Source organism: Chroicocephalus ridibundus, chromosome 9 (genome assembly GCF_963924245.1).
Source record: "Chroicocephalus ridibundus chromosome 9, bChrRid1.1, whole genome shotgun sequence".
NCBI classification, from domain to species: Eukaryota; Metazoa; Chordata; class Aves; order Charadriiformes; family Laridae; genus Chroicocephalus; species Chroicocephalus ridibundus.
In genome coordinates, this window is record NC_086292.1 from 24,069,219 (window position 1) to 24,097,212 (window position 27,994).

Genomic DNA, 27,994 nt, shown 5'->3' on the forward strand with positions numbered 1-27,994 from the left:
TCGCGAGAGCCGCGCGGCCCCCGCCCGCCCGTCCTGCCCTGAGGTGGCGGCGGCCGGCTGCCCGCCCGCGCCGGCCCTGCCTTGCCCTGCCCTGCCCTGCCCGCCCCGGCCCTGCGCTGCGCTGCCGGCGGCTGGGCCCGGCCCGGCGCCGCCATGGCCTCCGACAGCGACACCGAGGAGTTCTACGATGCGGCCGAGGACGTGCACCTGGCGGGCGCCTCCCCCGCGCCGTGAGTCCGCCGCCCTGCCCTGCCTTGCCCTCCCTCAGCGCGGCCCGGGGGGGAGGCTGCCCCCCGCCCGGTACCGCTTCGGGGAGCTCCTGAGGGGCGGGAGCGGGGCCTGCCCCGAGCCCCGCCGCCCTCCGGCGGCTCCGCGCCCAGGGAGCGCGGTGCCCGGCCGGACCAGCAGCGGGCAGGCGGGGCTGCGCCCGGTGGGGGGTGGCTGAGCCGGGGACGAGCCCGAAAGTCGGGAGGATGCGAAGAAATCGAGCAGTTTTCCATGTATTTCCTAAGGCTTGTGGGGATGGCAGCAGCCATTATCGCGATGAGATCATATCTGTCTTCCTTGGGCAGGCAATATGTAGTTTTTAGAATAGACGTGCGGAGATGAAATCGGGGCTGACAGCGCTAATCCCTGAAATACGATAAAAATAACAGCTTTTCTGAGGGAAAAGGAGAGAGCGAGCTTCTTCAGCAACAGGCTAAATGTTGTTGCATGTAAAGCAACTTCTGGTGTGCTCTGTCGCTTGTTTTTGATGGTGTTGCTTTGATGCTTCTCGTATTTAGCCAGTGTGGGATTCTGTGGAGCGAAGTTGCAACGGTATTTTACGGATTCCTATTGCTGTTACCTCAAAACTAACTGTGTCACCATATTGTTGGTGTTAGCTAAATACACTCCCTCTTTTTAAATTCTAAATATCTCTTTCTGGTTGTTTGCTAAACAGGTTATGGCTTGTATCAGTTCTTTTTTTCATGTAGCCTGGACCAAACCTCTCCATTGTTTGACCTTGCAGGATGAGGTTTCATGTACCTTATTCAAAAAGCAATAAGATATGGATTGTGGGATCCGTCCATTTGAAGCTTTAATAATTGACTAAGGACCTGTTTTAATCTGTGTGTTAGTGGTCACTGGATGCCTCAAACAAAGGAAAGACTAGACCTGTTTTCCTCACGCACACATCCTGTATCAAAGCTTTTCTGAACTTAGCTTTTTACATAGCCTGATGAAAAATGCATCTTGGCATACAGTTCCACGAGATGTGGTAAGCCAAACGAACAGCTTTTGTGCCAAAATGAGGTTTTGCACCAGCTGCTTACCTTGTTCTGCCACTAGTGATCATCAAACCCTTCTGCAAGTTGCTTTAACTCAAAGTAATTTTAATCAACCGAAAGCTAGAAACAACAAAAACTATTCAGTAAGTTAAAACAGCTGCAACCTGGCATGGTAATGGGGAACAGGAGAAGGTGAAGGTGTAAGATTGTGTGGCTAGGAGCCACAGGCAGGAAGGGGGACACAGACATTTTGGTAGAAGTGAGCATTGAATGTGGCCCAACAGCACATCCTGCCTTTTTTTTTTTCTTTTTTTTGATCCAGATAACGCCATGAGTTATCTGTGTTTGATCCAGATAACACCAACTTTGCAGGTTTCCCCTACCTGTATCTAAGCAGAACTTGATAATATGGAGTCGCTCACTAGAAATTAAAATGAAAGATGCTTCTAATTTTTCTGTTTCTCTTCTGTAACCCGTAAGGTTGCATCATTGACTCAAGTCGATAGAATTCTGTCAGCTTGAGTCAAGTAAGGAGGTGATCTCCGAGGGCTTTGCAATACAGGTACTGAATCTGTAATTCAGTCTGCTCTTTAATCTGTGCAAACCAATATGGAGAGTATTTTCTCTAAATAAGTTTTGAGATTTCTTAAGAGCTAATTTCACATTTACATTGGACATTTCTTGGAAGCAGGCTTGTATCTAGTTTTCAGACCTGTGCATGTGTAATGGCATTGAGTTGGGACCCACAAAAAAAAAAATCAAAACCTTCTTGTTGTAGGAAAGGCAACTGAAAACAAGCACATGTTGCCCTCTGCAGTTTGAGGGCATTTCCTTGTGTGCCTTGAAGGCATTCAGTGTTTTGGTGATCAGCAAAAGCACTTGGGAATCCTTTTTGGCAGCGTGTGCTACAGCCGGGTTTTAGTGCAGCGGTGTAGATGTATTTGCCCTCATTAAAAATGTGGAGTTTGTAGCTTCCACCCCCCTGCCCCAAGTTCTGTGTGCGTAAGTTTAATAACTGCTGATCTAGAAATTCTGAAAGTGGTGACACCTGTTTATGTAAACTTGCTGACTTCTTTGCTATTTATTTGTTTTATTAATTGTCTTGTGGAAGAGTGGAATTTTCAAGTTGGATGTAAGCTACCAATTCCTGCTGTAAATCAATAGGTACTGATGCTTAAGCCCCCCTCTCAAGGAAAGCACCAAATCTGCATCCTCAAGTACATGTATAACTGGTGCTCTTTAAGAATTACTTAGCAAAAATTACAGCACTTGCTACAAAATATTTCTTTTGGACAATAGTGGACTGAGATAGCTCTCCTGGATTGATGACTTCCATAAGGTGAAGTGTGTTTAAACCACATGTTTGGAGGCTGTTGTGTCCCCTCTGGCCAGGCCTGTATGCTTCACTTCTGCTGTAGATCCTTCCTTTTACGTGTAATTCTGCTTTTGACAGGATGAGTGGAGAGTGTCCTTCTGTTAGATAACTAGGTCCCAAACTGTGTCTGTTTCTAAATGCTTTTGTAGACCTAGAAGAAACACTTAGCTGTCTTTGTGGACTGGTCAGTGAAGGCATCTATTTGCTGTGTAGCCAGAGGAGTGGAGTGAGAGGGAGAGAGGACAGAAGAGGCCCATATTTAACCTCTGTCCCCCTGCTTTCAAAAGACTGTAACCATGGAAGACGTTTAGGAAAAGATCCTGAAATTTAGAGGCATGAACTGTCCCATGAGGGAGAATGTCAGTTTTGAGAGAAGGAAAATATGAAGTAAGGCACACTTGTTTGGATGCAGGCACGTGACAGACACTCTTGTATTTTATTTATAAGAAAAACGATCCTCCCACTCTGAAATCAAGAACTGCCAAACCTAATAGTTTGAACGTCATATGCCTAACAGTAAGGGGCAAGTTTGTTCCTAGTGTACTTGTATCCTAAAAATTGTTATCAGAAACCAGACAAAAGGCACTGGATTTAAGAGATGGTGTAGATAACAAAAAATATCCTCTGGTACTTTAATTTAAGTTCTTGAATTCTAACTTCAGTAGTTCTGTCATTTTGAAGTTGCTTTAATGCTTTTCCTGAAGAATCTAGTTTTCTTCTGGTAGGAAGCTGTATAAGGTTAAGTTGTGCCCTGTTGACACATGGGACATGTTCAGTACAACTTTTTTCTTGGTGTGTATTTTAGCCAACATGCAAAACTGATCTTGGCAGCAAACAGGTGGAGGGTGAAGTGTTAGTTATGTTGCTGTAGTGATTTGCAACACTGCAGACGAGTTTCCGTGTTCTGAGTTAGCTGAAGTTCCAGTGTTTGTTCCCCAAAGGGTGCACTGCAGGAATGAATCCTTGTGGGTTTGGAGGTGTGGGCTGCCACAGAGAGCTAAATCAAGAATCATAGTAGCTCCCAGGCCAGCTGCAGGTCAGAGGGAGGAAAATCGCATGCCTCTGCCAGCTGAAGGAGAGCAGTAAATACAGTTAGTGGGCTGGCTGCTGAACCTGTGCGTTCTGTGCAGTGCACTGCTACTGCACATATGCTTTAAACGTCTCTTCATCTGCCTGTAGCACGCCTGCGTTGTAAGAATGCACATCCTCCCAGGAAAGCAGGCTGTCTGGTTCTGGGGTTTGACCAAGGCCAGTCATTCACAGCACTGGGGTTTTTTGATGGGCTAAATGTTTTGTTTTCCATTACAAATCTTAGCAACAATGTGTTGAAAATGTGAAGCTTATTTCAAGTAGGTACTAGGCTGGAGCTACCTGATAGTGGCGGTGGCGGCTTCCTGTAGTCTGGTCAGTATTAAGATGAATTTGACAGCTGAACAAATACCAAAAACCCAAAATCTTCAGAAGTTTATTTGAATTTCAGATTAATCAGGCATCTGGCTCTGTTTGTGCAGGTGAAATGGGATTTTTCTTTGAATTTTGTTTAATCTTTGTAGATAACCTTTGTTAAACTGGTGTTACAGTGGTATATAAGAAAACTTGTTAGAAGTGTTTTATGTGAAATGCAGTCTACAAGATCTATTGTTACCAATTTTTGAATCCCACTATTTACTAAACAATCATACTAGAAAACAAAATTCAGTTTTTGCCTTACGTTTTATGTAGCTTGCCTCAGTCTTGATGTTCTGCCTGATAACCCTGTAAAGCTACAGACCTTTCAAAGCAAAATCAGTATTTGATCATTGGATTTTTCTTCATGCAAACTTTTTCAGGTATTTTTGCCACTAAATATACTTTTTGAAAGATGCAAGCATTTCAGATACTGCATCCGTAAAACTAGTGGCCTTAAAGTAAAACCAGGGAGTGGAGAAAGCTGGTAACTACAGGTAGTTGGGAAGGCAAGACCATTCCAGAGTAATGTTGATCTACAGGAGACTTCAGTTACCAAACTTATTCTGTGACTGGCTTTGTCTTTATAAATGTAATAGCATATAAGCAGCAACTAATCATGACTTAGGGAGCGGTGATGCCTATAAACATGTAGCTCAAATAATCGCAGGCAAGCCACTAAACTTATTTGGCTATATTATAAAGTGATCTGAAACTGGGATTATTGCCAAACAGTTATGGAAGCTTTGCAGTGTTTGAAAAGTGTGTAATTTCAAGGACAAAGCTTCACCTTGGCATAATACATGTATGTGTGCGGTATCAAGCTCTCAGCACTGTGTTATATTCTGCACTGGCTATCTCTGTAACCTTTAGCACTTGAGCAGCTTTTTCCCAAGGCAATGCATGAGAGTGGGAAATGACATCTGGTTTAGTTTGAGTGCGGATTTTCCACAAAGCTAATTAACTAAAGATGTCTGAAAGGGTAGCGGTGTCTTTTGAACCTCATATTTTGTGTTACCAGTGGAGGAACGATTTGCCTTGACCAGAAGTGACGTGCTAATTGGTGGGAAGTGTCACAATAGAAAATGAAAGTATCTATTTGCAGTTGAGGGATTTGTCTTTTATTTAGGTTGTAAAGTCTTAGCAATGCCTTCTACTATAGGATCCTACACCTTGCTGAAGCCTCGGCATTAATGTTGTAATTATAAATATATTTCATTGTTAAAGTCAACTTGTGGATTTATGAACTGACACACATTTCTGCCACTATTTCTAAGGCAATCCAAGAGTTGATAGTGGAACTGAAAATGTTTCAGTAACCAGAAATTCAGTGAAGACTGTGGCCTTTCCCAGCAATATATTTTGGAAGACAAAAGATGTGTTTGGTTTTTCACGTCAAAATACCGATTTTGCTCTTTTTTGCACACTGGGGTTAGGATCTTCCAGGAGGATTATACCTCAAAACAGTGTTAAGGATATTATGCGTCTTAAGTGTCAATATCTGGACAGTAGCATCTAGGTTTAAGGCGTTAAATTAGTTACAAATGCTACAGTCTTTATATACCAATCCACTGTACTTTCTTGTTTACTTAACTCTGCTGTATAAATGTGGTCTTTTCTTTTTGCGATGAAATGCTTTCAGACAGTAAAGAGCAGAACAGAAATTCTCAAAAATAAAATGGAAATAGTTTTCTTTTTCAGAAGTTATTGTCCCTTTGAAACTGTGATTTTGGAGTCAGGAAGGGCAAATTAGACTGAGATTTCTATATTTGTCTGTGTTGCTTGGTACAAGATGATACTCAAAGTTGTTGAGTGTCACTGGCCTTGGTAGCCAGCTGGGCTGTTGTGTGACTCAATATTTAAATATCATCCTGTGGAAAATATAAGTTCAGGATCTAGGAAGAGTTGACTGTTCACTGATAGGATTGAGTGGTGACCTGAAGAGAAGTAATTATTTGATACCATTCCCCTAAGATGCCTTGTTCTCTCATGTAATTAGTGAAATGAGAGGTTATGTGTGAGTGGATGCTAATGCAAATTCACTGTTTCAGAGTACGGATTTTGGAAAGTAGTGCAAAACTACTTCCCTCTTTTTTTAATGTAAATACTTATATTTATACCAAGTGTCAAGATTAGAAACAAGACCTTGCATTTGCTGGAGAGGCTGAAGGGCAGCATGCCTATCACAGCGTTGACTCTGCAGATCAGGGTTCTAGCACTTGATTTGCAAGCTACTAGAGCGTTTGAACTTCTGCTTTCTGAGAGTTTTGGTTTCTTTGATATCCACCCTGTGCTCCTTGTCCGTGCTAATTTTAAATTCTCTGTAATGCAAAATAATTTTTTTATCTGTACTTGGAATAGCATCACTTTATTAGAAAAGGGTGATAGAAATATGATTTCTAGAAGATGCTGCTGAGAAACTCTCAGGGATTATAGGAGCTGTGGATCTGCACAAACAATTGAGCGCTTAACTATTTGGAGCCTTTTGTGTAAAGGAGTGGTATGAGAAGCATTTACTCCATTGCTGGTCTAAAGTATCAAGTATGCTTTCACTGTAAAGGAAGACTGAATTAAAGACTGTTTAACATGAAGCTTACTGTCAAGAGACTTATTTTTTTTTCTTGGAGCTGTGCCTAACTCTTCCATCTCTTTCTAACAGGTCACCAATGAAAGTCGGATCCCATCTATTAAAGGTGAGTTTCTTCTTAAAATCAATTAAATTCTTGTTGATGAGCATGATGTTGAGCATTTCTACCTAAAGTGGATATACTACAGTAGTCCTAACATCTACACAGACAGGAAATTACAGGCTTTCCTTGTTGTAGGTGGCAGTTGTTGTGCTTACATCTCTTGAAGCTCCAACTTCACTTCTCTTTAGGGTATGTTAACATGTCTTGAAGCTAATTTTATTCTGAAATGTATGTGTGCAATTTAATTGAGCTCTACTTAATTACTAGACTATCCTCTTTCAAGTGATTTGTGAGGAGTAAGCAAGTCTCTGCAGCACTTGGTTTTTGGTCTTGTTTTATATGAAATAATTGACTTTGCTCTCTTCTGTCTTCAAAATAAGAAAAATCTTACTGTTTGTACTTCAAAAGCCTCCCCTCTAGGTTATGTGAAGATAAAACACTATATTTAACTTAATGAGACAGCATTGCCACTTCCCACGCAGGTAATTGGTATGCTGCATCTGTGCATAGTGACAGTGCAGCTGAATCTGGCACGCATTAAATAAGAGAAGGGTTGGAATGCTGTACAAATAATGCTTGTTTCCTGGTCTCAGAAGGCCAAAGGTGATGCTATGTAACACTGTTCCATAGAGTAAAGAAGGCTTGGCATTTTGTCTGCAAAGTGTTGGGAAATCATAGTGAAAATAGTGCCTCTGATTTGTCAGAAGCACTCTGCTCTGAATCAATCCTTTCACAGTGATACCATATCTCACGGTATCTCTTATGGAACAGAGACTTGTCCCCTATTTTGTGTTCTGTTTACTGTTCCTTTAATCATTAAGTGTTACATGTGTAAGTCTTTCAAGAAATGTCATTCTATCGTTCTGACTAAACTCAGTGCAATCAGTGAACTTCAAAACTAATGTGTTGTTCACTGATTTATTAACTATGGAGTTCTTTATGTTGCTTGTAGGTTTTTTATTTTTTCTAAGTCACTTGCTCAAAGCTAAGTTTTTGAAGGTGGAAAAAGTACTTGCTTCTCTGCTTGGTGCTGTATCAGTTGAGTGAATGTGTGACTAATGGTATAGTTTGTCTTGGAATGGGTAAGAAATATTTCCTAAGTCCAAAGTTAACAGGTGTGTGAGTTTAATGTCAATAAAATTATAAATTAATGTAATGGGCTTCTGTAGACACTGATTACACTTAAGTATTTAAGTCGTCATACCTTTTAAGATAGATTTTAGTGATAAAGCAAGGTAGAAATTGCGTTTAGATTCAAAAAACTTTGTGGAAGGAGGGGGAGGAAGTTGCGATGGAGGAAGAATTTTCTGTAACTGCAGCTGTCTGCATGATGTGCCATTTCTTGAGGTCAGAACTCTCAAAGATGGCTGTCTGCAAGAGTTGAATGTTGTTTTCAAGCATATTATAGTATGTTAGTATGCTATAAAGATTCTGTTTGACTAGCTAAGTGTCTAAAAAAAGTCTAAGAAGAAATTTCTTAGGTACCTGTACCCAACAGTCACTCTAAATCTTGTCAAGGTCCAAAAAACCATGTAGAGGTCTTTTAAAAATACCCGTTCAATATGGGCATTAGGTATCTTGTGCATATCCAAAACTGTATAAGCGAAAGTAAATTATTAGCCTAACAGCAATAGTTTCTAATAACAACAGCTAGCCTTTGGGGGCTTTAATATTGTGGGGAGACAGTTTGGAGACTGCTGGCTTCAACAGAAGAGAATTTTGTATCTGTAGACAGGAAGGAGGAGTAGAACAGGAGTTCTGTATCTCAACTCAGGGAGTCAGTTGAGATATGTTTGTTTTTTTAGTGTTTCAAGCTCAATAACTTAATTCTTTGACCCACTTGTGAGGAGTTTTTCTCTTTTGTGAGACAAGTACAGGCTTTTATCTGCAGCTTTGGTCACCAAATAGACCATGCATATAGTCAAAACCTGACTGGACACATCTCTGAGCAACTTGTTCTTGTTGGCTCTGCTTTGAGGACTACAGAACCTTCACAGGTCCCTCCCAACATCAAGGATTCTGTCAGATTCCCCTTTAGATATTGCTAATATATATGCTTGTAGGCAATGTGTTCAATAATTTATGTAGAACAGAAGTCATATGATGAAGCTCCTACTAGACCATCCTAACTGAGGTTAAAGCAGTATCCTTCTATGGTATAAACTACTTGCTTTTCTGAACTTAAGATTTTTCAGGAATCAATGAATACATTCACTCACAACTAGAATATTTTCAGTTCTGTTTTAAAACTTTGTATAGAATACCTATGCTTACATGCCCATGTTTAGGCCCAGCGTAAACCATGACAATGCCCAAAGTGTAATCTAATTCTAATATTCCCAGGGCTGCCTATCTTAAGCATGATTTTTTTTTTTTTTTATTAAATAAGGCTTAAAACTATTACAAAGAATTACTACATTATTGTGTCACACAAGGCCACCTTTAGTTAATTGCTTTTATTAATTCTTTGTTTGGTAGGATATGCCAAAGTGTTGATGCTGTTTGCAAATCTCGAAACTATAGTTCTTAAACTGCAAGCTGACTTCACATCAGTAGTATAATAACCTGGTAGTGTTTATTATACATATATAAAGAATAAATAGTGTACTAGCTTTGAATATTCTTGGAGTCTTTCATCCAAATGATGATTTTCATCCAGAAATGTTCTTTTTTTTTTGCTTAAATCCAGTTGTTTCACTTGTTCTGCTGCAGTTTATTTAGATTTTGGAAGGATTTGCATGAAGATGACTGATGGCAAAAATAGACAATGTGCACTAGGAATAAATTGTAGAACGTAAGATTCTGTGTCAGAACCTCAGAGACATATTTGTGACTGCTCGATAGATCTGCCCGACTTAATCTGGAAATTTTGAAAATTTTTTTTATTATATGTTGCGATAATAGAGTTCCTGCATCCTTTCCCACAAGCTGATAAAGGAAAAAAATATTTTAATGTGGATTTTCCTTGCTGCAGATTATTAAATGTGTATGCTTCTCTAAACTTCATGCTACCTTCATTTTTATTTTAGTTGAGGTTGAAACATCTTAAAGATAACTGCCTTAATAGTGTGCAGGCTTTCTCTCTGTGCATGGTGGTGTGAAATACTCTTCATGTGTACTGTGCATTACTGCTTAAACGTCTATCTGACAGCAGTAATGTGTGAAAATGTAGCAGAATTCTTGTCCTTTATGCTATTTAATTTGTTGTAGCTATGTTTTTGTTAGATCATCAGGACTTACTACCATCATCTTATTGATATCTGCCATTATTTTTCCATAGGACACAGACAGCAAGCTACACAAAGCTGGAAATGAAACCTTCGTACAAGAAATAAAACAAGATGATTCAAAAGAGGTTAGTTAAATATTGTTTTGTGCTTCCAGTGTCACACTAGAAATATTAAATTGACAGTTGGTCTTCAATCTGAAACTAGCATGGGTTAGAATTTGTTGTTAATGTTAGTAAGAGTGTCTATCCAAAGTGTAAATATGAAACTAGGAGTTCTAAAAACATATTTAGGTTTCACCAGTGATGAATTATTTGTATAATTTGCAGGATCATATTTAGCAGTGCATGAGAACTCTGAAGAGTAAACAGCTCCTGTTTCCTAATTTCCTCTCAAAGTATATTAAAGAGGAATGGAGATTAGTCACTCTGTTTTATTTTTCAATTATATCTATTTCTGCACCTAGGTTTCCAGAACTTTTAAACAAAATATATTTTTGTATACAAAGCAACTCTTCAATGGAAGAGTTTTGTAGGTGTTGTATAGACTGACGGGTAAGTGGACCCCAGAAATGCCTGCTATTTAACTGTAGAATGGTTTTGGTTTTGTTTTTTAGATAATTGACAGTATTATAGAAGAAAGCCAGAAGGCACAACAACTGGATGATGATTCTTTAGCTTCTAGAGGAAAAGAACTGACTGTTCCAACTTCAGATGCAAATGCTTGGATTTCTGGAGCAGGTATCATTAGTAGTATTCCAGAAGTAATGGCTGCTAAAGTATCATTACAAGGAGATGCTGGAGAACCGGTGTATCAGAGCATACGTAAGGACACTGAATTGGAGTCAGGGAAGCTTTTGTTTACTTCTGAGCAAGAAGAAACTCATAAACTAACAAAAGTAACAAACGCAACTGACCATAAAATGCATGAAACTGAAGCACAAGAAGAAACATCAAAAAATGAGGACATAACAGACAAGAAAGAGGCAAATACTGTAGAACAAGTGGCTTCAGATTTATCTACCAAAGACCTTTCTACAGCAGAAGAAATGCCTCCAGCAAAACCGCCGAGGCAGCTTACTGTAGAACCTGATATAGTTGCTAGCACAAAGAAACCTGTCCCAGCACGGCCACCACCTCCAACAAATGTTCCTCCTCCGAGACCACCACCACCTGCACGGCCAGCTCCACCACCCCGGAAGAAGAAGAGTGAACTGGATTTTGAAGTGCAGAAACCTGTTTTAGAAGGCAAGTATTCTATTTTAGGTGGCTTTAGTTATCTACACGGTTACTGGTTTTGTGTTTTGAGTGAAGAATCGTTCTGTCCTGTGATTTTAGATAAGTTGATGTGTAAATGAGGAAAAAACCAAATTCTTCAACAATCTTAGCTTCTTACACTGGCGAAACACCCTTTTGCATTACAAGTATTCCTAATACATAGACTTTTGTGTAAACTAACACTTCCTACCAAAATAGCAACTTCTGTAGCAAGGAGAAGCTGTAGACTGAGGTCTCATGAACGAGTAGCCCTGGGCTACTAGGAAGATGACTAAAAAAAAAAAAAATAATTGTTAATAAAGCCTAACAGGACTAGGTGCAAAATCGTGCCTGTGCCTGCAGCTATATATTAAAGATGTAATTGATAAGGCAAATCTGGTGGCATTTGATGTTTAAAAAAAAAAAAATCAAACTTCTCAGAAAACATGTTCAGGGCTGTAACTATGATGTTAGGAGTGTAACGATCCATAGCCTGTCTATGGCAAGCGTTATATTCTTTCTAATACACATCTCTTTTCAGTTTCTCGAGAGAACTTCACAGCTGGTGGTCTTTTAACTCCAAGTACGGTGACAGAGGGCATGCCTAAAGATTCTCAGCCTTCTTTGGATTTGGCAAGTGCAACTAGTGGAGATAAAATAGTCACTGCACAGGTATTGGGAAATGGTTATAAACTCAGTAACTGTAATTTTTTCTATTACTTTAGTGTTACGGTAGAGATAAGGTATTCTATGTCTGCAAAATTTCAGGAAAACGGGAAGGCAGCCGATGGCCAAACAACAAATGAAGTACTTGGACCACAAAGACCCAGGTCTAATTCTGGAAGAGAGCTCACGGATGAGGTATTAATCAATGTGGTTTGTATGTAGTACATTCTTGTGCTTGCTTTTCCAGTCTGTTGAATGAATTTGAGTCGTCACATGTCACTCTGCGCTCCGAACCACTGTATACTGTGACCGGAGATGCTAATAGGAGTGATGGCATGTTGGCTTTGTCAACCTAAGCACTTTGTGGTCCCCGAGTCATATGTGGTATTAGTGTTTGAAAGTGTAAGCTGCGATAGGTCTGAAATGCTGTGAGTTCATGTTTGTAGCTATGCAAACACGTGATGAGATTTCACCAGCAAACCTGGTGTTTATCGTGCATCTAAAAGGGCAAGGAGTCAGGAATAGGAGTATGGTTTTCCTCATATTAAAAAATAGTTTCTTCAGTTAACACGATCAGGATTAATGGAAGTTATTATTGGGCTGCTGCCAGTTTTTGTTTGTGTATATCTGTGTATAGCTTTTTTTGCTATTGCTGAACAGACGTATGTGTTCCATGAGATGTTCCAAAAATCCCTTTTCATTTGTATAGTACTAGTTAGGTCTGAATGCTTTTTCTTTGAAGGTAAAGGTTGTCTTTGACTAAATCTACACTACAGCTGTTAAAATATCTGAAAGGGAAGACTTCGATGTCTTAATTACCTAGTATGTTTGACACCAGCGTGGAAGGTGTCAGGCAGTGGCTGATGTCATCACAAGCCTGGGTTTCATAAATCAGAAATGCAGCTATACAGACATGTCATTGTCCATCTGTGTATAGTGGTTGATAATGTTCGCGTTAACACGCTAAAGGCAATTTTAACTTAGAGTTAGTCTTTGTAAAATAAATATATAGTGACTACAGAATTTCCCATTAAGATAAATAATCTGTTAGATCCAATTATTTATATTTTGCTCAAGGTTTTGGAGTCTAATCAAGTCATCTTGGTTTCACATCATATTTTTTCCACAGGAAATTCTAGCAAGTGTAATGATAAAAAACCTTGATACAGGTGAAGAAATACCCCTGAGTTTGGCAGAAGAAAAGTTGCCAACAGGCATTAATCCCCTAACTTTGCATATCATGAGGAGAACTAAAGAATACGTCAGGTATGAATGATGATAGTAGGTTTCGGTTGCTCTTGTAGTTTTTGCATACATAGGGCCTGGTCTTACACAAGTAAAGAGAGTCACAACCCATCTGTGCTAATTTCCAGTTCTCTATTAACTTGACTGTTTATTGAATTTTTCTAAGCCAACTAAAAGTTGTTGATATTATTGGAACTTGCCAGGCAAGTATGTCTGAAAATCCAGCTGAACTGCAGTTAGCACCTGATGTGCTAAATGTTGTTATTTCTATACTGAATTAAACACAGTTTATGTTGTTGATGCTGCCCTGCCCCCTCCACCCCCATAGCTTTTTCAGTGTTTAATTTAGTAGACTTTGGTGCTCTGAAGATGTGGTCAGCAGTATAGCGGACTACTTTGAGGTTTTCCTGTTCTCAACAGGGCTTTAGGCCCTTCTGATGTTTAAAACTGAGTCTGTTCGTAAACTTTGATAGAAAATACCATTTCTTAATGATCAGGAAATCGTACCGGTCTGGATGTTTTTTTTTCAAAAGCCTAGATTTATGTGAATTGTACCTCAGAAAATTTTTAGGTTTTTTGCATTGCAGAATTGTCATTGAAAACCTCACTTCTGTAGGACTGTACTCTTCTGTGTACAAACTTTGGTTTCAGAATTAACCACTGTTAATTTGTTTGATTTATGGAAAGCAAGGTATGAGAACAAGGTGGCATGTTACTAGTTTCTAGTAATGTAATGTATTTTGTCTGCTCTTAACTTTCAAAGCGTCTCAATAACCTTAAGTTTGAAGTTTGTGGGAGTAATGTATCTTTGGCATTTGGAGAGTCTATACAGTTTTAGTATGAAGATCCCTAAGAATTGAAAGATCTATTTTATTACTTGATTAACATGTCCATGTTTTTCCAGTGTGTTACATGAAGGAATAAAGGTGTATTCTAAAACCCAGATCCTACTTTACTGATGTTTCATTCAACTTAGATTCATTATGATTTTGTATTAAACAATCATTTCTGTATTTCCTAGTAACGATGCAGCACAGTCTGATGATGAAGACAAAATGCAGACACAGCAAACTGATTCTGATGGAGGGAGGTTAAAGCAAAAAACGTAAGATGCTGTTTCGTGTCCCTACAAAGAAGAGACAGGTTTTGTTTTTCTAAGCTGAAGCTCCCCTTCTGACTTCTGAACAAGTTACCTTTTAAGTATAAGTGATACCTGAATTTAAATAAGCTCTGCAGTTAAACGGAGGATTACATGACTGCTGACAAATTAAGTGCTTATTTTAAGAAGCAGTTATGGAAAGAGATAATACTGCATTTCAAATCAAAACTACTGTTTCATAATAGAAAAAAAAAAAAGAGAATTTGCCAGTGTTATGTGTTGAAAAAGTGCCCTTGCTTTTTAAGGACCCAGCTGAAAAAGTTCCTTGGCAAATCTGTGAAGCGAGCAAAGCACCTTGCTGAAGAATATGGCGAACGTGCTGTAAATAAAGTTAAGAGTGTTCGAGATGAAGGTCAGTGACACTGACTTTTTTATATATATTTTTTTTTAATAGGTTAGTCTGTTTATCCTTGGGCTTCTAGGAATCAAAGATGTCTGAGGAACATATACTGCTGTATGCTACCACTGTACAGTTAATGGGGCTTTTTAGAGTTAAAGCTTGTAGCTTGGCATTCTGAGACTAGCGGGTTACAAGGATGAATTCTTGTAAAGTAGTAGTTGAGAGACCTTTTCAGCTAAACCAGTTAAATACTATAATTTTTGTTGTGCTGTTAGAAAGCTGTCTGGATAGCAAAATGTAAACTTTTGGAAAGTTATTCCAGCAAAGGTAGAAGTGAGGGTTGTCTTCCTTTAATAAAATCAGATTGTCTTCTGATGACCAGTGCCACCATTAGAATTCTCATGTAGTTTGAGCTCCTGTTAGGAGATTTCCCAGCTGCAACTGAATTTTCCCCTTCTTTCATCAGTGTTTCTTCCGGACAGACTTCTAGTACTGCAGTAAGCCAATTGAACCACAGCCTGAGAGACGTGCCGTAGAACTGCTGCACTTTAGCATCTTATGGTGCCACTGGCCATTTGCCCCAGCAATTTTGCAATTGTTATGCTTTGTGGACAAATCACCAGGCCACTTCAGTGTATTCAGTCAGAAGAAACCAATACAATGAAACAGATAATTTTCAGCATGCGTTAAACTGACAGAAATCACTTAGTGCAGGATTTGCTGAGTGTGAGACCTGGTGCAAAGAAAGGGGCAGAACAAAAATGAATAGCAGCTCTTATTTTGAGTGTTCAGTGTTTGGATTCACTGAAACCTAAAATTAGTGTAGATGTATTTTTAGACTTTGATGCAACAGTATTCTTGTTTTGCTTTAAAATCTTAATATTGCCTGTAAAAATTTGGTAATTCAAGACTAACGTGCTACCGAAAAGCATTGGCAATTGCTTACTATTAGATTAAACATGTGCTGCAATATATACTGCTGAATTTGTGTTCCTCTTAGTCTTCCATACAGATCAAGACGATCCCTCTTCCAGTGATGATGAAGGGATGCCCTATACAAGACCAGTTAAGTTCAAAGCAGCACATGGCTTCAAGGGACCTTACGATTTTGAACAAATTAAAGTTGTTCAGGATCTCAGTGGAGAGCATATGGTAGGTCTCACAAGTTTCATATGTGGTTTCACTGAATCTATTCAGCCTGAGTTTCAACTTCTAGTTTTCATCTACTTGATTACCTCCAGAAATCACTGTCAGGTTTATTTTTCTCAAAGAGCAGTTTCATTCTGGAAAATAACCTCTTGGGAAGAAATTAAAATTTGGCTGTTTGATCAAATCTTCAGAATGGAAAAAAAAGAAAAAGAAAGTCTGTGGATACTTGAGCTTCAGGGATTCTCAAGAGCTTTTCCTTGAAGAGTTTTGGTATTGAGTGGTACTTGGTTTCTTGGTTCTTGCAATTACAGATTTAGGCTGAAACAGGCTATGTTCCATTACCAGAACTGAGCACAGAGCGGTAGGGCTGACTTACTCAGCAAATAAACTAGTCTGCCTATTAGAGATATGAACGCAAGTATTGAATAGAAATACTAGATAGGTTCCGGAGGCAAAAGTGGGGAGAGATTAATGGGGTGTGTGGATCAGAATGATGAGGGGAGAGACCAGGATGTGATATTTGCAGAGATGCCAGTGGAGAATGCGATGGAGAAGCTACCTATTTATCACTGTTGGAAGTGTGCATGCTTCCCTGCAGAGCCTGAAATACATTCTAGTACTCCCGCTTCCCAGATTCTTATGCTGACAGCAACTGTCGGACAAGAATTGAAACAGTCCCCCAGCTTTAAGTGTTAGGCTAAGGATAATGACCTAACGTAATCAGTTTGACTGCAGAGCTTGTCATCCACAACTAAAGTTTCCAGTCCTAGTGGTAATCCATCTGTGTTAGTTTCTGTCATGCCAGTAGCTGACTTCTTAAAATCTAGGAAATGACCCAAAAGGATGCTAGGTTGGTGGAGTCAAATGCCTAATAAGTGTTCATTAGAGAGGTGTTCCCCAGGGCTCAGTATGGGGGCCAGTTCTGTTCAATATCTTTATCACTGACCCAGAGGAGGGGATCAAGTGCGCCCTCAGTCACTTTGCAGGTGACACCAAGTTGGGTGGGAGTGTCAACCTGCTTGGGGGGGGTAGGAAGGTTTTGCAGAGGGATCTGGACAGGCTGGATCGATGGGCCAAGGCCGATGGTCTGAGGTTCAACAAAGCCAAGTGCCGGGTCCTGCACTGGGGTCACACCAACCCCATGAATGCACCAGGCTGGGGCAGAGTGGCTGGAGAGCTGCCCAAGGGAAAAGGATCTGGGGGGTGTTGGTCGACTGCCGGCTGAATATGAGCCAGCAGTGTGCCCAGGTGGTCAAGAAGACCAACAGCATCCTGGCCTGTATCAGGAACAGTGTGGCCAGCAGGGCTGGGGCAGTGACTGTCCCCCTGTGCTGGGCACTGGTGGGGCAAGTGCTGTGTCCTGTTTTGGGCCCCTCACTACAAAAAACATTGAGGTGCTGGAGCGCGTCCAGAGAAGGGCAATGGAGCTGGTGAGGGGTCTGGAGCACAAGTCTTGTGAGGATCAGCTGAGGGAGCTGGGGGTGTTCAGCCTGGAGAAAAGGAGGCTGAGGGGAGACCTTCTCGCTCTCTGCAACTACCTAAAAGGAGGGTGTAGGGAGGAGGGGTCGGTCTCTTCTCCTAGGTAACAGTGATAGGACAAGAGGAAATGGCCCCACATTGCGCCAGGGGAGGTTTAGACTGGATATTAGGAAAAATTTTTACACTGAAAGGGTTGTCAAACACTGGAAGAGGCTGCCCAGGAAAGTGGTGGAGTTGCCATCCCTGAAGGTATTTAAAAGACGTGATTTAGTGGTGGTTTTGTCAGTGTCAGGTTGATGGTTGGACTCAATCTGAAAGGTCCCTTCCAACCTAGACAATTCTGTGATTCTAAATAACAGGAATATTGCATGTGTGGTACTGTGCTTTATTGACTACTGACTCTTTGGAGTTTGCAAGGCAGAGAAAATTGTTGTCTTCACAGGCTTTGCAAAATCTTCATGCCAATTCTGAATTTAACAAATACATGTAGCGCTCACTTTGATTGCCGGAATTGACGTAACCAAGCACAATTTCTATTTTAAAAAAAGAAAAGTGATAGCGCAGCTTGTGCTAACTTCAAGTGGAGCTACAGATACTTGCCAGTTCTACAAATCACGTAGCAGGTTAAAAGTCACTCAGAACTCGGCCTTGCTGATTGTTCCTAGTTGTACCACTTACGTAGGATGCTGTGGTAGCGCTGAGCTCCCTTAACTCCTCTCCTACAGTAATCTGCATCGTGAGCTGTTCCATTCAAACTGTTCTTGCAAGTATGTTGCTCCGCCCACTAGTTTTAACATACTTTTCAGTGTTTTGTGTTGTACAATTCATTTTACTTGTGATATTTCGTATATGTCCTAAATCTTGTCAGTTTACGTTATAGAAAAACTTTTTGGTATGGAAAAAGGCACTTTATGTAACTTAAACAATGATCTTTTTTATTCTGACAGGGTGCTGTCTGGACAATGAAATTCTCTCACTGTGGTCGATTACTTGCATCTGCAGGACAGGACAATGTAGTAAGAATATGGGTTTTAAAGAATGCTTTTGACTATTTCAATAACATGCGAATGAAGTACAACACAGAAGGTATCTTCCTATGCATCACTAGAGCTCTAAAACACTAGAAATTCCCATTATTTGGGAACTTAGGTTGACCATGGTGTTTCTGCCTGTGTTCTAGGCCGTGTCTCTCCCTCCCCATCTCAAGAGAGTCTGAATTCTTCAAAGTCCGATACTGATGCGGGGGTATGTATACTAGATATTGGGAGGGGAAGGGGTGGAGGGGCTGCACTGTTCTGTAACGCCAGATCGCCAGATCTTCGTTGTTGTTTTATCCAAGAGTTCTTCGCCTGTGTCTTTGAGGCATAGATGAACTGTCTTATCAATAGACAGCTTCAGTCAAATACTGTTATCCCATGTGCATGGGGTGCAAGCAGGAAAGAAAGTCACTAAACTTACTGCGTTACAAAATGTGCATAGCTTTGCTGTGGCCTTCTGCCAGGGAACTTGCCTCCTGGAGCAGATTTCTGAGTGAAATGCTAAAGGGAAAAAAAACCCACACTGTTGAAGTTCCTGTCTTGGTGTTTTGCCTCACTTTGAGGCAAAGTGTATATCTTAATATCTGACTTGATGATCTCTTTTCTGAGGAAGGCCAAGCTGAACAATGGGATAGTCAGAAGCATAATAAAACCTGGCATTTTAAAATTTTTACATCTGTGCAAAATAAAATGGAATATGATTGACCAAAGGTAGTAAGACGCTGTGACTTGTAGAGTGTTCAGATACTTTAGTAAACCCATCATTAAAATTAATGTATTAATTTTTTTTCCTGTACTTGGTTTCCAGTAGTGTAAGAAACAGATGACAAAATCAGGGTTTAAGCAAAGATGTTAGTTATTTAGCGTGCACTGGTGGGGTGGATATTTCCTTACCTTAGGTGAGTGAATATGCTTACTTAGCCACACACGCCAGTGATCTTGTTTTGAGTTACTTTTGCTGGAGAGCTTTTGTATAGGAACTTCTGTTTTATTTTGCATCTTATTAGGAAGTTAACGTTCTTGGTGTGCACTACAAGCATGGAAACTTTTAACTCACAGTTTATTTTCTAAATTGGAATGTGGTTTTCAAGGTCGATATGCTTTGTTCCAAAAGCTTATCTTAAGATGTTTGCTTAAATTGCTGTTGAGCTCGTCCCATTGAACAAAAGCTGGATGGATGGAAAGTGTAGAACTTCTTCTTAATTTTGGAATTTTAAGATGGTGTTTCACAGCCGATTGTACTTGAAGTTGACTTTGATTGTTTATTAGTGCTGTGTTGTTTATTTTAAAGTCCGAAGAGTTGTTCTTCAAATTGTTATTGGCTCTTGGCTCTTATTGCTTTTTGTAAGCAATAATTGTTTTATTGTTAATTTTTCCAGCTAATATTTTCTGATGTTTCTATACACTTCTTGGTAGATTTGCAGTGGAGTTGATGAAGACCCAGATGATAAAAATGCCCCGTTTCGTCAACGACCGTTTTGCAAATACAAAGGGCATACAGCAGATCTTCTTGATCTTTCCTGGTCTAAAGTAAGTCACCTTAATACAGACTACACAGATCTCCTGTGTTTTCATTGTTTTCTTCTGTCAGTTGCCATTGGAACCATACACCTAAACAAAATGAAGCTATCATTGAAATTAAGAGAAAAGGTTTGTAGAAACAACACTCATTCCAGCTCAAATACTTTAGATAAAATAAACAAACTTACTGGGCTTTGCTAATTAAGACGTTGTTAAAAAAATTTAAATCGAGCTAGTAACAATTACAATTCTGTTTTCAATATTGGGGTTAAATTGTTTAGAGTGGAAGGAATTTCCACTGAGATGCATGATTTCTGGTGTGTGGTGTTACCCCTTTTCTTGTCTTCAGTATGCTTCACTAGTTTTACGCAGTGTACAGATTCTAAAGCTGCTGAATATATACATACATCTTAAACTTAGAGAATTGCCTTGTGCTTAGCTTAAAAAATGTTTCACATAAAGCTTATTCAGTTAAGTCTGCATGTTGGAATACAGATGTAATTTTAAGAACCCAGTCTGGCTGAAGGGTCTTAGGCAGGAGAGACTCTCACCCCTTCTCTGAAGCCTGTTGTGCTGTTTCTTCTCTGAATGCTTTAGCTACTTCCCAAGTAGTTAACATTTCCATTGAGGTTCTTCCAGAAAATTTTCTGTGACTGAGCATCGGTCTACCGGGCTTAAAGAAAGCACCAATCAGTAATGATAACGTAGATAAAACATTTTATCTGAAAGGATAAAATGCTGAATTGCATGGCAACAGAGAAATCGGTAAGACTTTACCGATCTGATTGCTTCTGGATTTTGTTACTTTTTTGTCTATTAATAACCATGGAATTCTCCTGTTTCATAGAATTACTTCTTGCTTTCTTCTTCTATGGACAAAACTGTCAGATTATGGCACATATCAAGAAGAGAATGTCTTTGCTGTTTCCAGCATATAGACTTTGTCACTGCTATAGCATTCCATCCAAGGGTAAGCGTAATTGCTCTTTTTCTTCTAGAAAGGTAGAATTCGAAATTAAAAGAGTCCTCCCCCTTTATTTTTAATTAAAAAATAAAATAAAATTGTATAGTAGAGTTTGTGCACTTTAAAAATATCCCTGTTGGATAATATGCTAGAACTTTAAGTGTTCATCTTCACCAGGAGCGTCCACCAGGAGTGGAAAAAATCATAAAGAAATAGAACAGATTGTCCAGGGATCACAGAATCCTTGGGGATGTTTAAAACATGACAGGATATAACCCTCTACAACCTGATCAAACTTTCAAAGCTGTCCTTATTTGATGATTTTTGATCTTATTTGATGATTTTTGAAAAATACTGTAATAAAGCTTCCTAATATTAGCAAAACTGAAGTAGAGGAAAAACATGTTTTGGTGTTCCCTGAACACAGATAACTGGTAGATGTATCGGGAACTCTGAAAGGAGCTTTCAACTCCTGACAAGGTTGGTATTTTTCTAACTTATGTTGAAAGGGTAAAAAGTAACTGTGGCAACAGGAACAATTTTCTGATTTGAGGTATACACACTGCATGTGTCCGATCTTGTCAAAAATCTGTAAGAAATTGAACTCCATTTACCAGTAGTTTTAACATTGTCTTTTCAGCCTTCTTAAACATTATCATCAACTCATCTGAGAGCTCTTATTTGGGAGGTTCTGGAGAGAAGCTGTTCAGAAACGGGGCGGGAAGGTTTTATGGAAATCAGGGCATACTCATAGCGCAAGCAGAGGTTAATGTAGTTTGTCCTCTCAGGACGACAGGTACTTCTTAAGTGGTTCATTGGACGGGAAACTCCGACTCTGGAACATTCCTGACAAAAAAGTGGCATTATGGAATGAAGTAGATGGGCAGACAAAATTGATTACAGCTGCCAACTTCTGTCAGAATGGCAAATATGCAGTCATAGGCACGTACGATGGAAGATGCATCTTCTATGACACGGAGGTAAAATATTTTGGGGACTCTGTATTTTTTTCATGTTAAATAACTAACAGATTTAAAAGTCATGCTTACTTAAATATCAAGAAACAAACTTATTAGAACTTGAAGCAAAATAGCTTAAAGTTTTTATGCAATTATTTCAAATCAGTATGAATTTTAATATCTTTTCAGCACTTGAAGTACCATACACAAATACATGTGCGTTCTACCAGAGGCCGCAATAGAGTTGGCAGAAAAATTACTGGCATTGAACCCTTGCCTGGAGAGAATAAGGTACTCTCTTTCAATGCAACTTTGGCTCAGTACTGGGGTCTGATATTTATAACTAGTGCTTAGTAAGTCTGTGATAAGTCTTGTTTATAGTCACTAGCTTCCATCGGAAGTCTTTTAGCACTACTAAAATGAGCACTACTCTTTGCTGATTTAGACTAATAGAACAGTGATAGAACAGATTTTTCTTGATGATGTTATGCTTTGATCAGTGTAAAGTTATAAAATGCTTACAGTGGCTTTCAGTGAAAACTTCCTTGGCATAACTAACCTCTCTTGAATTTAATATTCATTTGGAAACGTGCTTCATACAGAAGCTGAAAAAATGCTGAAAACTTGGAAACTGGTATCCAAACAAGTGTTGCTCTGTTCTTCAGAATCTCCTTTTGTTTAGCTTCAGTCTAAAGTGAAGTTGAAAGGGTCAAATTCTCATCATGCAAAAAAACATGCTATTGCGTGTTAAAGCCGTAATCTAAAGCTGAAGAGTTTGTCACAAAGTTTCAGGGGTGATATGGGGTCAACAGTTGGCTCTAATAGAGTAGCAGATCAGCTGTTATCACCTGTATTATACTCTTCAATGACACAGAAAGGACTTCATTCCAAAGACACGCAGAAGATTCAGAAATCAACAGTGCCTTTGGGTTTGTATCAGATGCTGTGCGTTGGCATGTTAGATGATGTAATGACACACGGCTCAGCATGCACTCTTTTGAAAACAAATAGGAAGTTCTATAATCTTATGCTGATAGCATTCCAAGAATTGTCACAATTTTGTTGCATAAAACGATTAGGTGAGTTGGAGTCAATATCTGTCTGCTACTCCACTGTACCCTTTTGCTAGCATCATCTCCAGACATACTGCTAACCTGCAATATGCTCCACTTCTAAGGTACCATAAAAGGGCTAATCAGCTGAATGCCTTTATGCATTTTGACAACCCTTTCATAGACTTCTCTGTTCCTTATAAGTACATTAGAGCGTCTGATCTGACAAATGTGGAAAGGAAACAAACTCACATCAACCAAGAGAAAAGCCCAGTTTGCTTATATAGTAGATGATGACCCCTAAACGGCGCTTTGTGATTGATAGGTCATTATGCTTCAGCAGCATACCTCACTGGAACAGCTGCTCTGCTGTGTTATTGTGGAATATGTTCCAAAATAACCTCTGCAAATTGGTGACTGTTCTTTGGGCCACTGTTTTACTTCAGTAACGAGCAGCTGTTCTGGTTCAGACCAGTCAGGATGATATTCGCAGAATCACAGAATCTTCATGGTTGGAAAGGACCCTTAAGATCATTGAGTCCAACCAAACAACCTACAGTCTCTGCCACTAGAGCATGCCCCAAAGTGACACATCTAGACGTTTCTTAAACACCTCTAGGGATGGTGACTCAATCACCTCCCTGGGCAGGCTGTTCCAGTGCCTGACCACTCTTTCAGTAAAGTAGTTCTTCCTAATATCTAATCTAAACCTCCCCTGCTGCAACTTCAGACCATTTCCTCTGGTCCTGTCGTTATTCCCTTGGGAGAAGAGGCCAACACCCACCTCTCTCCCACCTCCTTTCAGGTAGTTGTAGAGGGCAATGAGGTCTCCCCTCAGTCTCCTCTTCTTCAAGCTAAACATGCCCACCCTCTCCTCATATGACCTGGTCTCCAGACCCCTCACCAGCTTGGTAGCTCTCCTCTGGACACACTCCAGCACTTCAATGTCCCTCTTGTACAGAGGGGCCCAGAACTGAACACAGTACTCAAGGTACAGTGAAGTTGTCTTCTGTCCATTGACAGAAGACCAGAAAGAAAAATGTCATTGTCCTAAATCTTGTTCTGCTTCTTTGAGCCTGTTCTTTGTCTATGTTACTTCTTTTTTTTAATCGAGAGAACTGCAATTCTGACAGTTTGAATGAACTGTGTTGCTCCTTCGTGGGCATGCTAATGGTTTCCACTTCTACATTTTATTTATTTATTTTCTAGATTCTAGTGACATCAAATGATTCCAGAATCAGATTGTATGACCTAAGAGATCTGTCTTTGTCTATGAAATACAAAGGTTATGTCAACAGCAGCAGCCAAATCAAAGCCAGCTTTAGGTAAGACAATAATATAGCAATGGTGGTGTTGTATTTGTGAAGTACTATGGCTGAAGTACAGAGGCTTTTGTTTAAATAATCTGTGTACCTTGGTATGAAACTGAACCTCTGAAATGTCGCTTGGCTCAGAATACAAAGGTAACTGAAAGCTCTGGTCAAGTATGACAAACTGCTGGTGAGCAGGGAGCTTCTGGGGCTCTGGGAATCCTTTTGTATTGACAGTGTGATGCATGTCCGTTACTATTGCTGTAAATACAGGAACTGTGCTAGAACTGGTGGGGCTGGGACACCGCATCTTTTCTCTCCTCCATGATAAATAGGTTTTATTTCCTTAATTTTGTCACGTATTGTTGCAGAGGTGTTGGATAACCAACAGTTGCCTAAGGCTGTTGGCCACTGCCTGTGTATCATCACTGTCAGGAAACAGCCTGCAAATCTGACTTGGAATTATTTTTTCCTCTTTCTCTGTGCTGTCCTAAGATGCTTTTCTGAGTTTATTACTGTGACTATCCTAGAAATACTGTTTTTTAAGGTAGTAAAAGAGAGGGAGTAGACAGAGAAGAATATTTGTTCTATTCCCTCCTTGAGCCTTGCAGAAGCGAAAGGGGAAAATGCTTGGGTATATGTTCAACCTGGATGTTTGAGCAGAGGAGGGCAGCAGTGCTTAAGGAATAATTCCAAGTTTAATCTTGATCGTCAGCTGTTGGCCTTGGTCAGCTTTAAAGATGCTTTCACAGTATTTCACAGAGTGTCTGAGGCTGGAAGGGACCCCTGGAGGGGATCTTGTCCAGCCCTGCTGCTCAAGATTAATTTCCCAAATTAAGTCATCTCTACTTACAGGGCTGTAAGAGCAGTAGGTAAATTCGAAGTAAATACGTGAGTTGAATTTGCAGGTACTGTTTTATCTGTCAGTGTGCATTATACAGTCATCTGGTTACAATCTTGTTGAATGCCTTTCATTTCCACCTGTGTGGATTTTTTTTTTTTGCCTGTGATTGTGTTGTAAACAATTCCTATTGTGCAGTCTCAGGGTTCACACAGGTTCCAGACTCACACAGATGTAAATTACACTTAAAGATTATGCCATTTTCTTGTTGCTGAGTATAGCTGTTAGACTAACCCTCTTCTATGTGGGAAGCTGCAGGAGAACAGCTGGGAGAACAGCTGTGTGCTGTTCATCAGAACTAGCTTTTCATCCAGAGGGACAGCATTGGGAAGCCTGCGTTGCACGTTCATTGAAGGACTGTGTGGTTTTGAAGCTGCATTGACTACAACAAAGGATCAGATTGAATTGTGAACTGAGCCTGATTGCACTTGTAAAGGTGCACGGCCTCTGTAGAGCTACTGTAACAGTTGCTTGAACAGCTAAGACAAGTAATGTTCTTCCTTGTTTGACTCTTTAGCCATGACTTTACCTACATTGTAAGTGGTTCAGAAGATAAATATGTTTATATTTGGAGCACATACCATGACTTGAGCAAGTTTACATCTGTAAGAAGAGACCGCAATGACTTTTGGGAAGGCATTAAAGGTAAAAATCAGCTTCTTATTTTTGTTTTATTTTTATCTTCTCCTTTTACTTGCTCAGCAGTGCTATTCATTTAGTTTGAACAAATGATTAGCAAGATGCATTGTAAGTGGGGTCTGTCAGAAAACCTTGTCCATAGGAAACTCTACAGATGCATGATGGGGATGGCAAGAGACAGAGTAGCCAAGAGTTTGTCCAGGTTCAGTAAGAGATTCTGAATGGATATAATGTTTTGCTGGCAGGACTTGGGTGTATAAGTGTGGTAATCAAATAATTATCAATCCTTAGATCCTTTTTGTAAAAGTGGCTTTGAAAACAGTGCATACTCTCTTTTGTCTCCGACGCGCACACAGTCTTTGGGAAATGTGGGACCATATTTACATGAGACGTGTCTTGGAGTTCTTGACAGTTAGTTTTGGGCACTTAAAGGAACTTCCGAGATCCCTAAATTCATAAAACAATGACAGTTGCTCCTTGAATGACGAGCTTACCTGGTACCACTAGCACTGAGGTTCTTGGATATTTACTAAAATTTTTTTATTTGCTATTCTTGTAAAATTAACAATTCTTGAAACAAGTTAATCAAAGTTGGATTGTCTTTCTGAAGCGCACAATGCAGTGGTCACATCTGCGATTTTTGCTCCTAATCCTGGTTTGATGGTGTCACTGGAAACTTCTGAAAAGCAAGAAGCTGAAAGTAAGGGAGAAGATTGTGAAACATCAGATACCATACCCTCTGGTAGGTGTTTAAGATGAGCTCTGCTCAATACCGTGGTATGAGGAGGAAAAGATTATGAAAAAGAGTACTTTTAATTTGGGAGGGGGAGGTTTCTTGAGATGAAAAGTCCTTGCATGGACTGCCTTAGCAATTGAACATTTTGGCAGCTGTTGCATTCATAAAACTTGAGAGAATGTGAAGTGAGGCGTGTAGCTGTTGTCCTGTGTGCTTTAGGATTATTGTTTTTGCACTTGAGCTGTTAGGAGGTAGAGCTGTGCCAATATATCATGAAAAAAGTCCCTCTCCTAGAAATGCAGGTGTTTCTTGAAGTATTGGCTAGATAACAGGAATGCGATAGAGGAAGAAGGGTGCCACAGTGATAGCTTATCTTTTAATGAGAGCTTGATTTATATTTTTTTTAATGAACTAATGGTTTATTCTCTTTCCTTATTAAGGAGCTTTGAAGACAGATCACACAGAAGTGCTTTTATCGGCTGACTTTACTGGAGCAATCAAAGTCTTCATTAACAAAAAGAAATATGTATCTTAGCTGTTTTGCAACTGACAGCGTAAAGCTATGGTACTGTGGGATTGAAATCCATAAATAATGCGGGCAAAAGCAAAGTATCTAATATAATAATGTTACAGGCTGATTTATTTTTAAATCTTTATTTTAAGGCTACTCAAATATTGGATCCTTGGAAAGCAGTGTCTACCTATTAACACCTGGGCTTGTAGAATAGAAAGGAATGTGTAAGAATAATCCTGCCAAACATTAGACTCTAAACTTTCTACGAACAGTTGTTTTGCAATGTAATTGTGAACCTCCACAGGTCTCTGCACGAAAACGTATTCACACATGTGTGTGCCTTGTGGTTAACGTGCACTAATTTGACCATATATCAAAAGGATATTTGTGGTGCTTGTTGCCACTAGATGTCAGGAACGGGGATGGGAAGGGAAGGTTGGAGGTATGGCTGGAAAAATGCTGAATGATCTAGTCTGATCTTTGCACAAAATTCCATTTGAGAAAGTTCTTGAATTTGTAGTAGCTATTGTTCAGAATTTTAAGTTATGCAAGTTTTTGATGGGTCAGCAACCATGTGTAAATGTTTTTATAAATTTCTCAACTTCAGGACGTGAAAAATTTTTTGTTGTCTTTTAATTGTGGTGGACTTTAAATTCCTTTCTTATATATAATCTTTTGCACACTGGAGCACAATACTTGTGTAAAGAATTCTCTCATTCCTTGTTCACGGGCACCAGGATATATTCACCTTCCAGATAAAATTAAGCTACATTAGAAAGTTCTTATATTTTACAACTATGTAAAATAAACTGTTTACATTTTTTAAGCATTGTAGCTTAAAGTTTTAAGTTCTTCTCATTTGTTTAGTGCCACTGAATTTTGAAAGTCTTTGTAAATATTCATATAAAACACCTATGAAGTAACATTCTGGGCATCATAACCCATGAAATGTTATTGATGGTCAAGTGTTTCAGAGAACAGATGTATCATTAAACTTGGTGACATACTTGGAAATTGTTGCCTCTTTTCCCTTTTCATTCATAAATTTGCCTTTTGTC

At 39.6% G+C, this 27,994-nt stretch overlaps 1 protein-coding gene across 1 annotated transcript; it reads left to right on the forward strand.

The window, feature by feature from the left end:
• Nucleotides 1-27,964, forward strand: WDR44 (WD repeat domain 44). The gene is made up of 20 exons (XM_063346631.1): nucleotides 1-230; nucleotides 6,752-6,785; nucleotides 10,063-10,137; nucleotides 10,626-11,256; nucleotides 11,807-11,937; nucleotides 12,034-12,126; nucleotides 13,061-13,197; nucleotides 14,198-14,281; nucleotides 14,581-14,687; nucleotides 15,676-15,827; nucleotides 18,251-18,389; nucleotides 18,484-18,548; nucleotides 19,757-19,870; nucleotides 20,709-20,831; nucleotides 21,614-21,805; nucleotides 21,974-22,075; nucleotides 24,046-24,161; nucleotides 25,565-25,692; nucleotides 26,297-26,428; nucleotides 26,863-27,964. The coding sequence occupies exons 1-20, from the start codon at nucleotides 154-156 to the stop codon at nucleotides 26,955-26,957; spliced, it is 2,727 nt and encodes a 908-aa protein (XP_063202701.1). The 5' UTR covers nucleotides 1-153; the 3' UTR covers nucleotides 26,958-27,964.
• The last annotated feature ends 30 nt before the right edge of the window (nucleotides 27,965-27,994 follow it).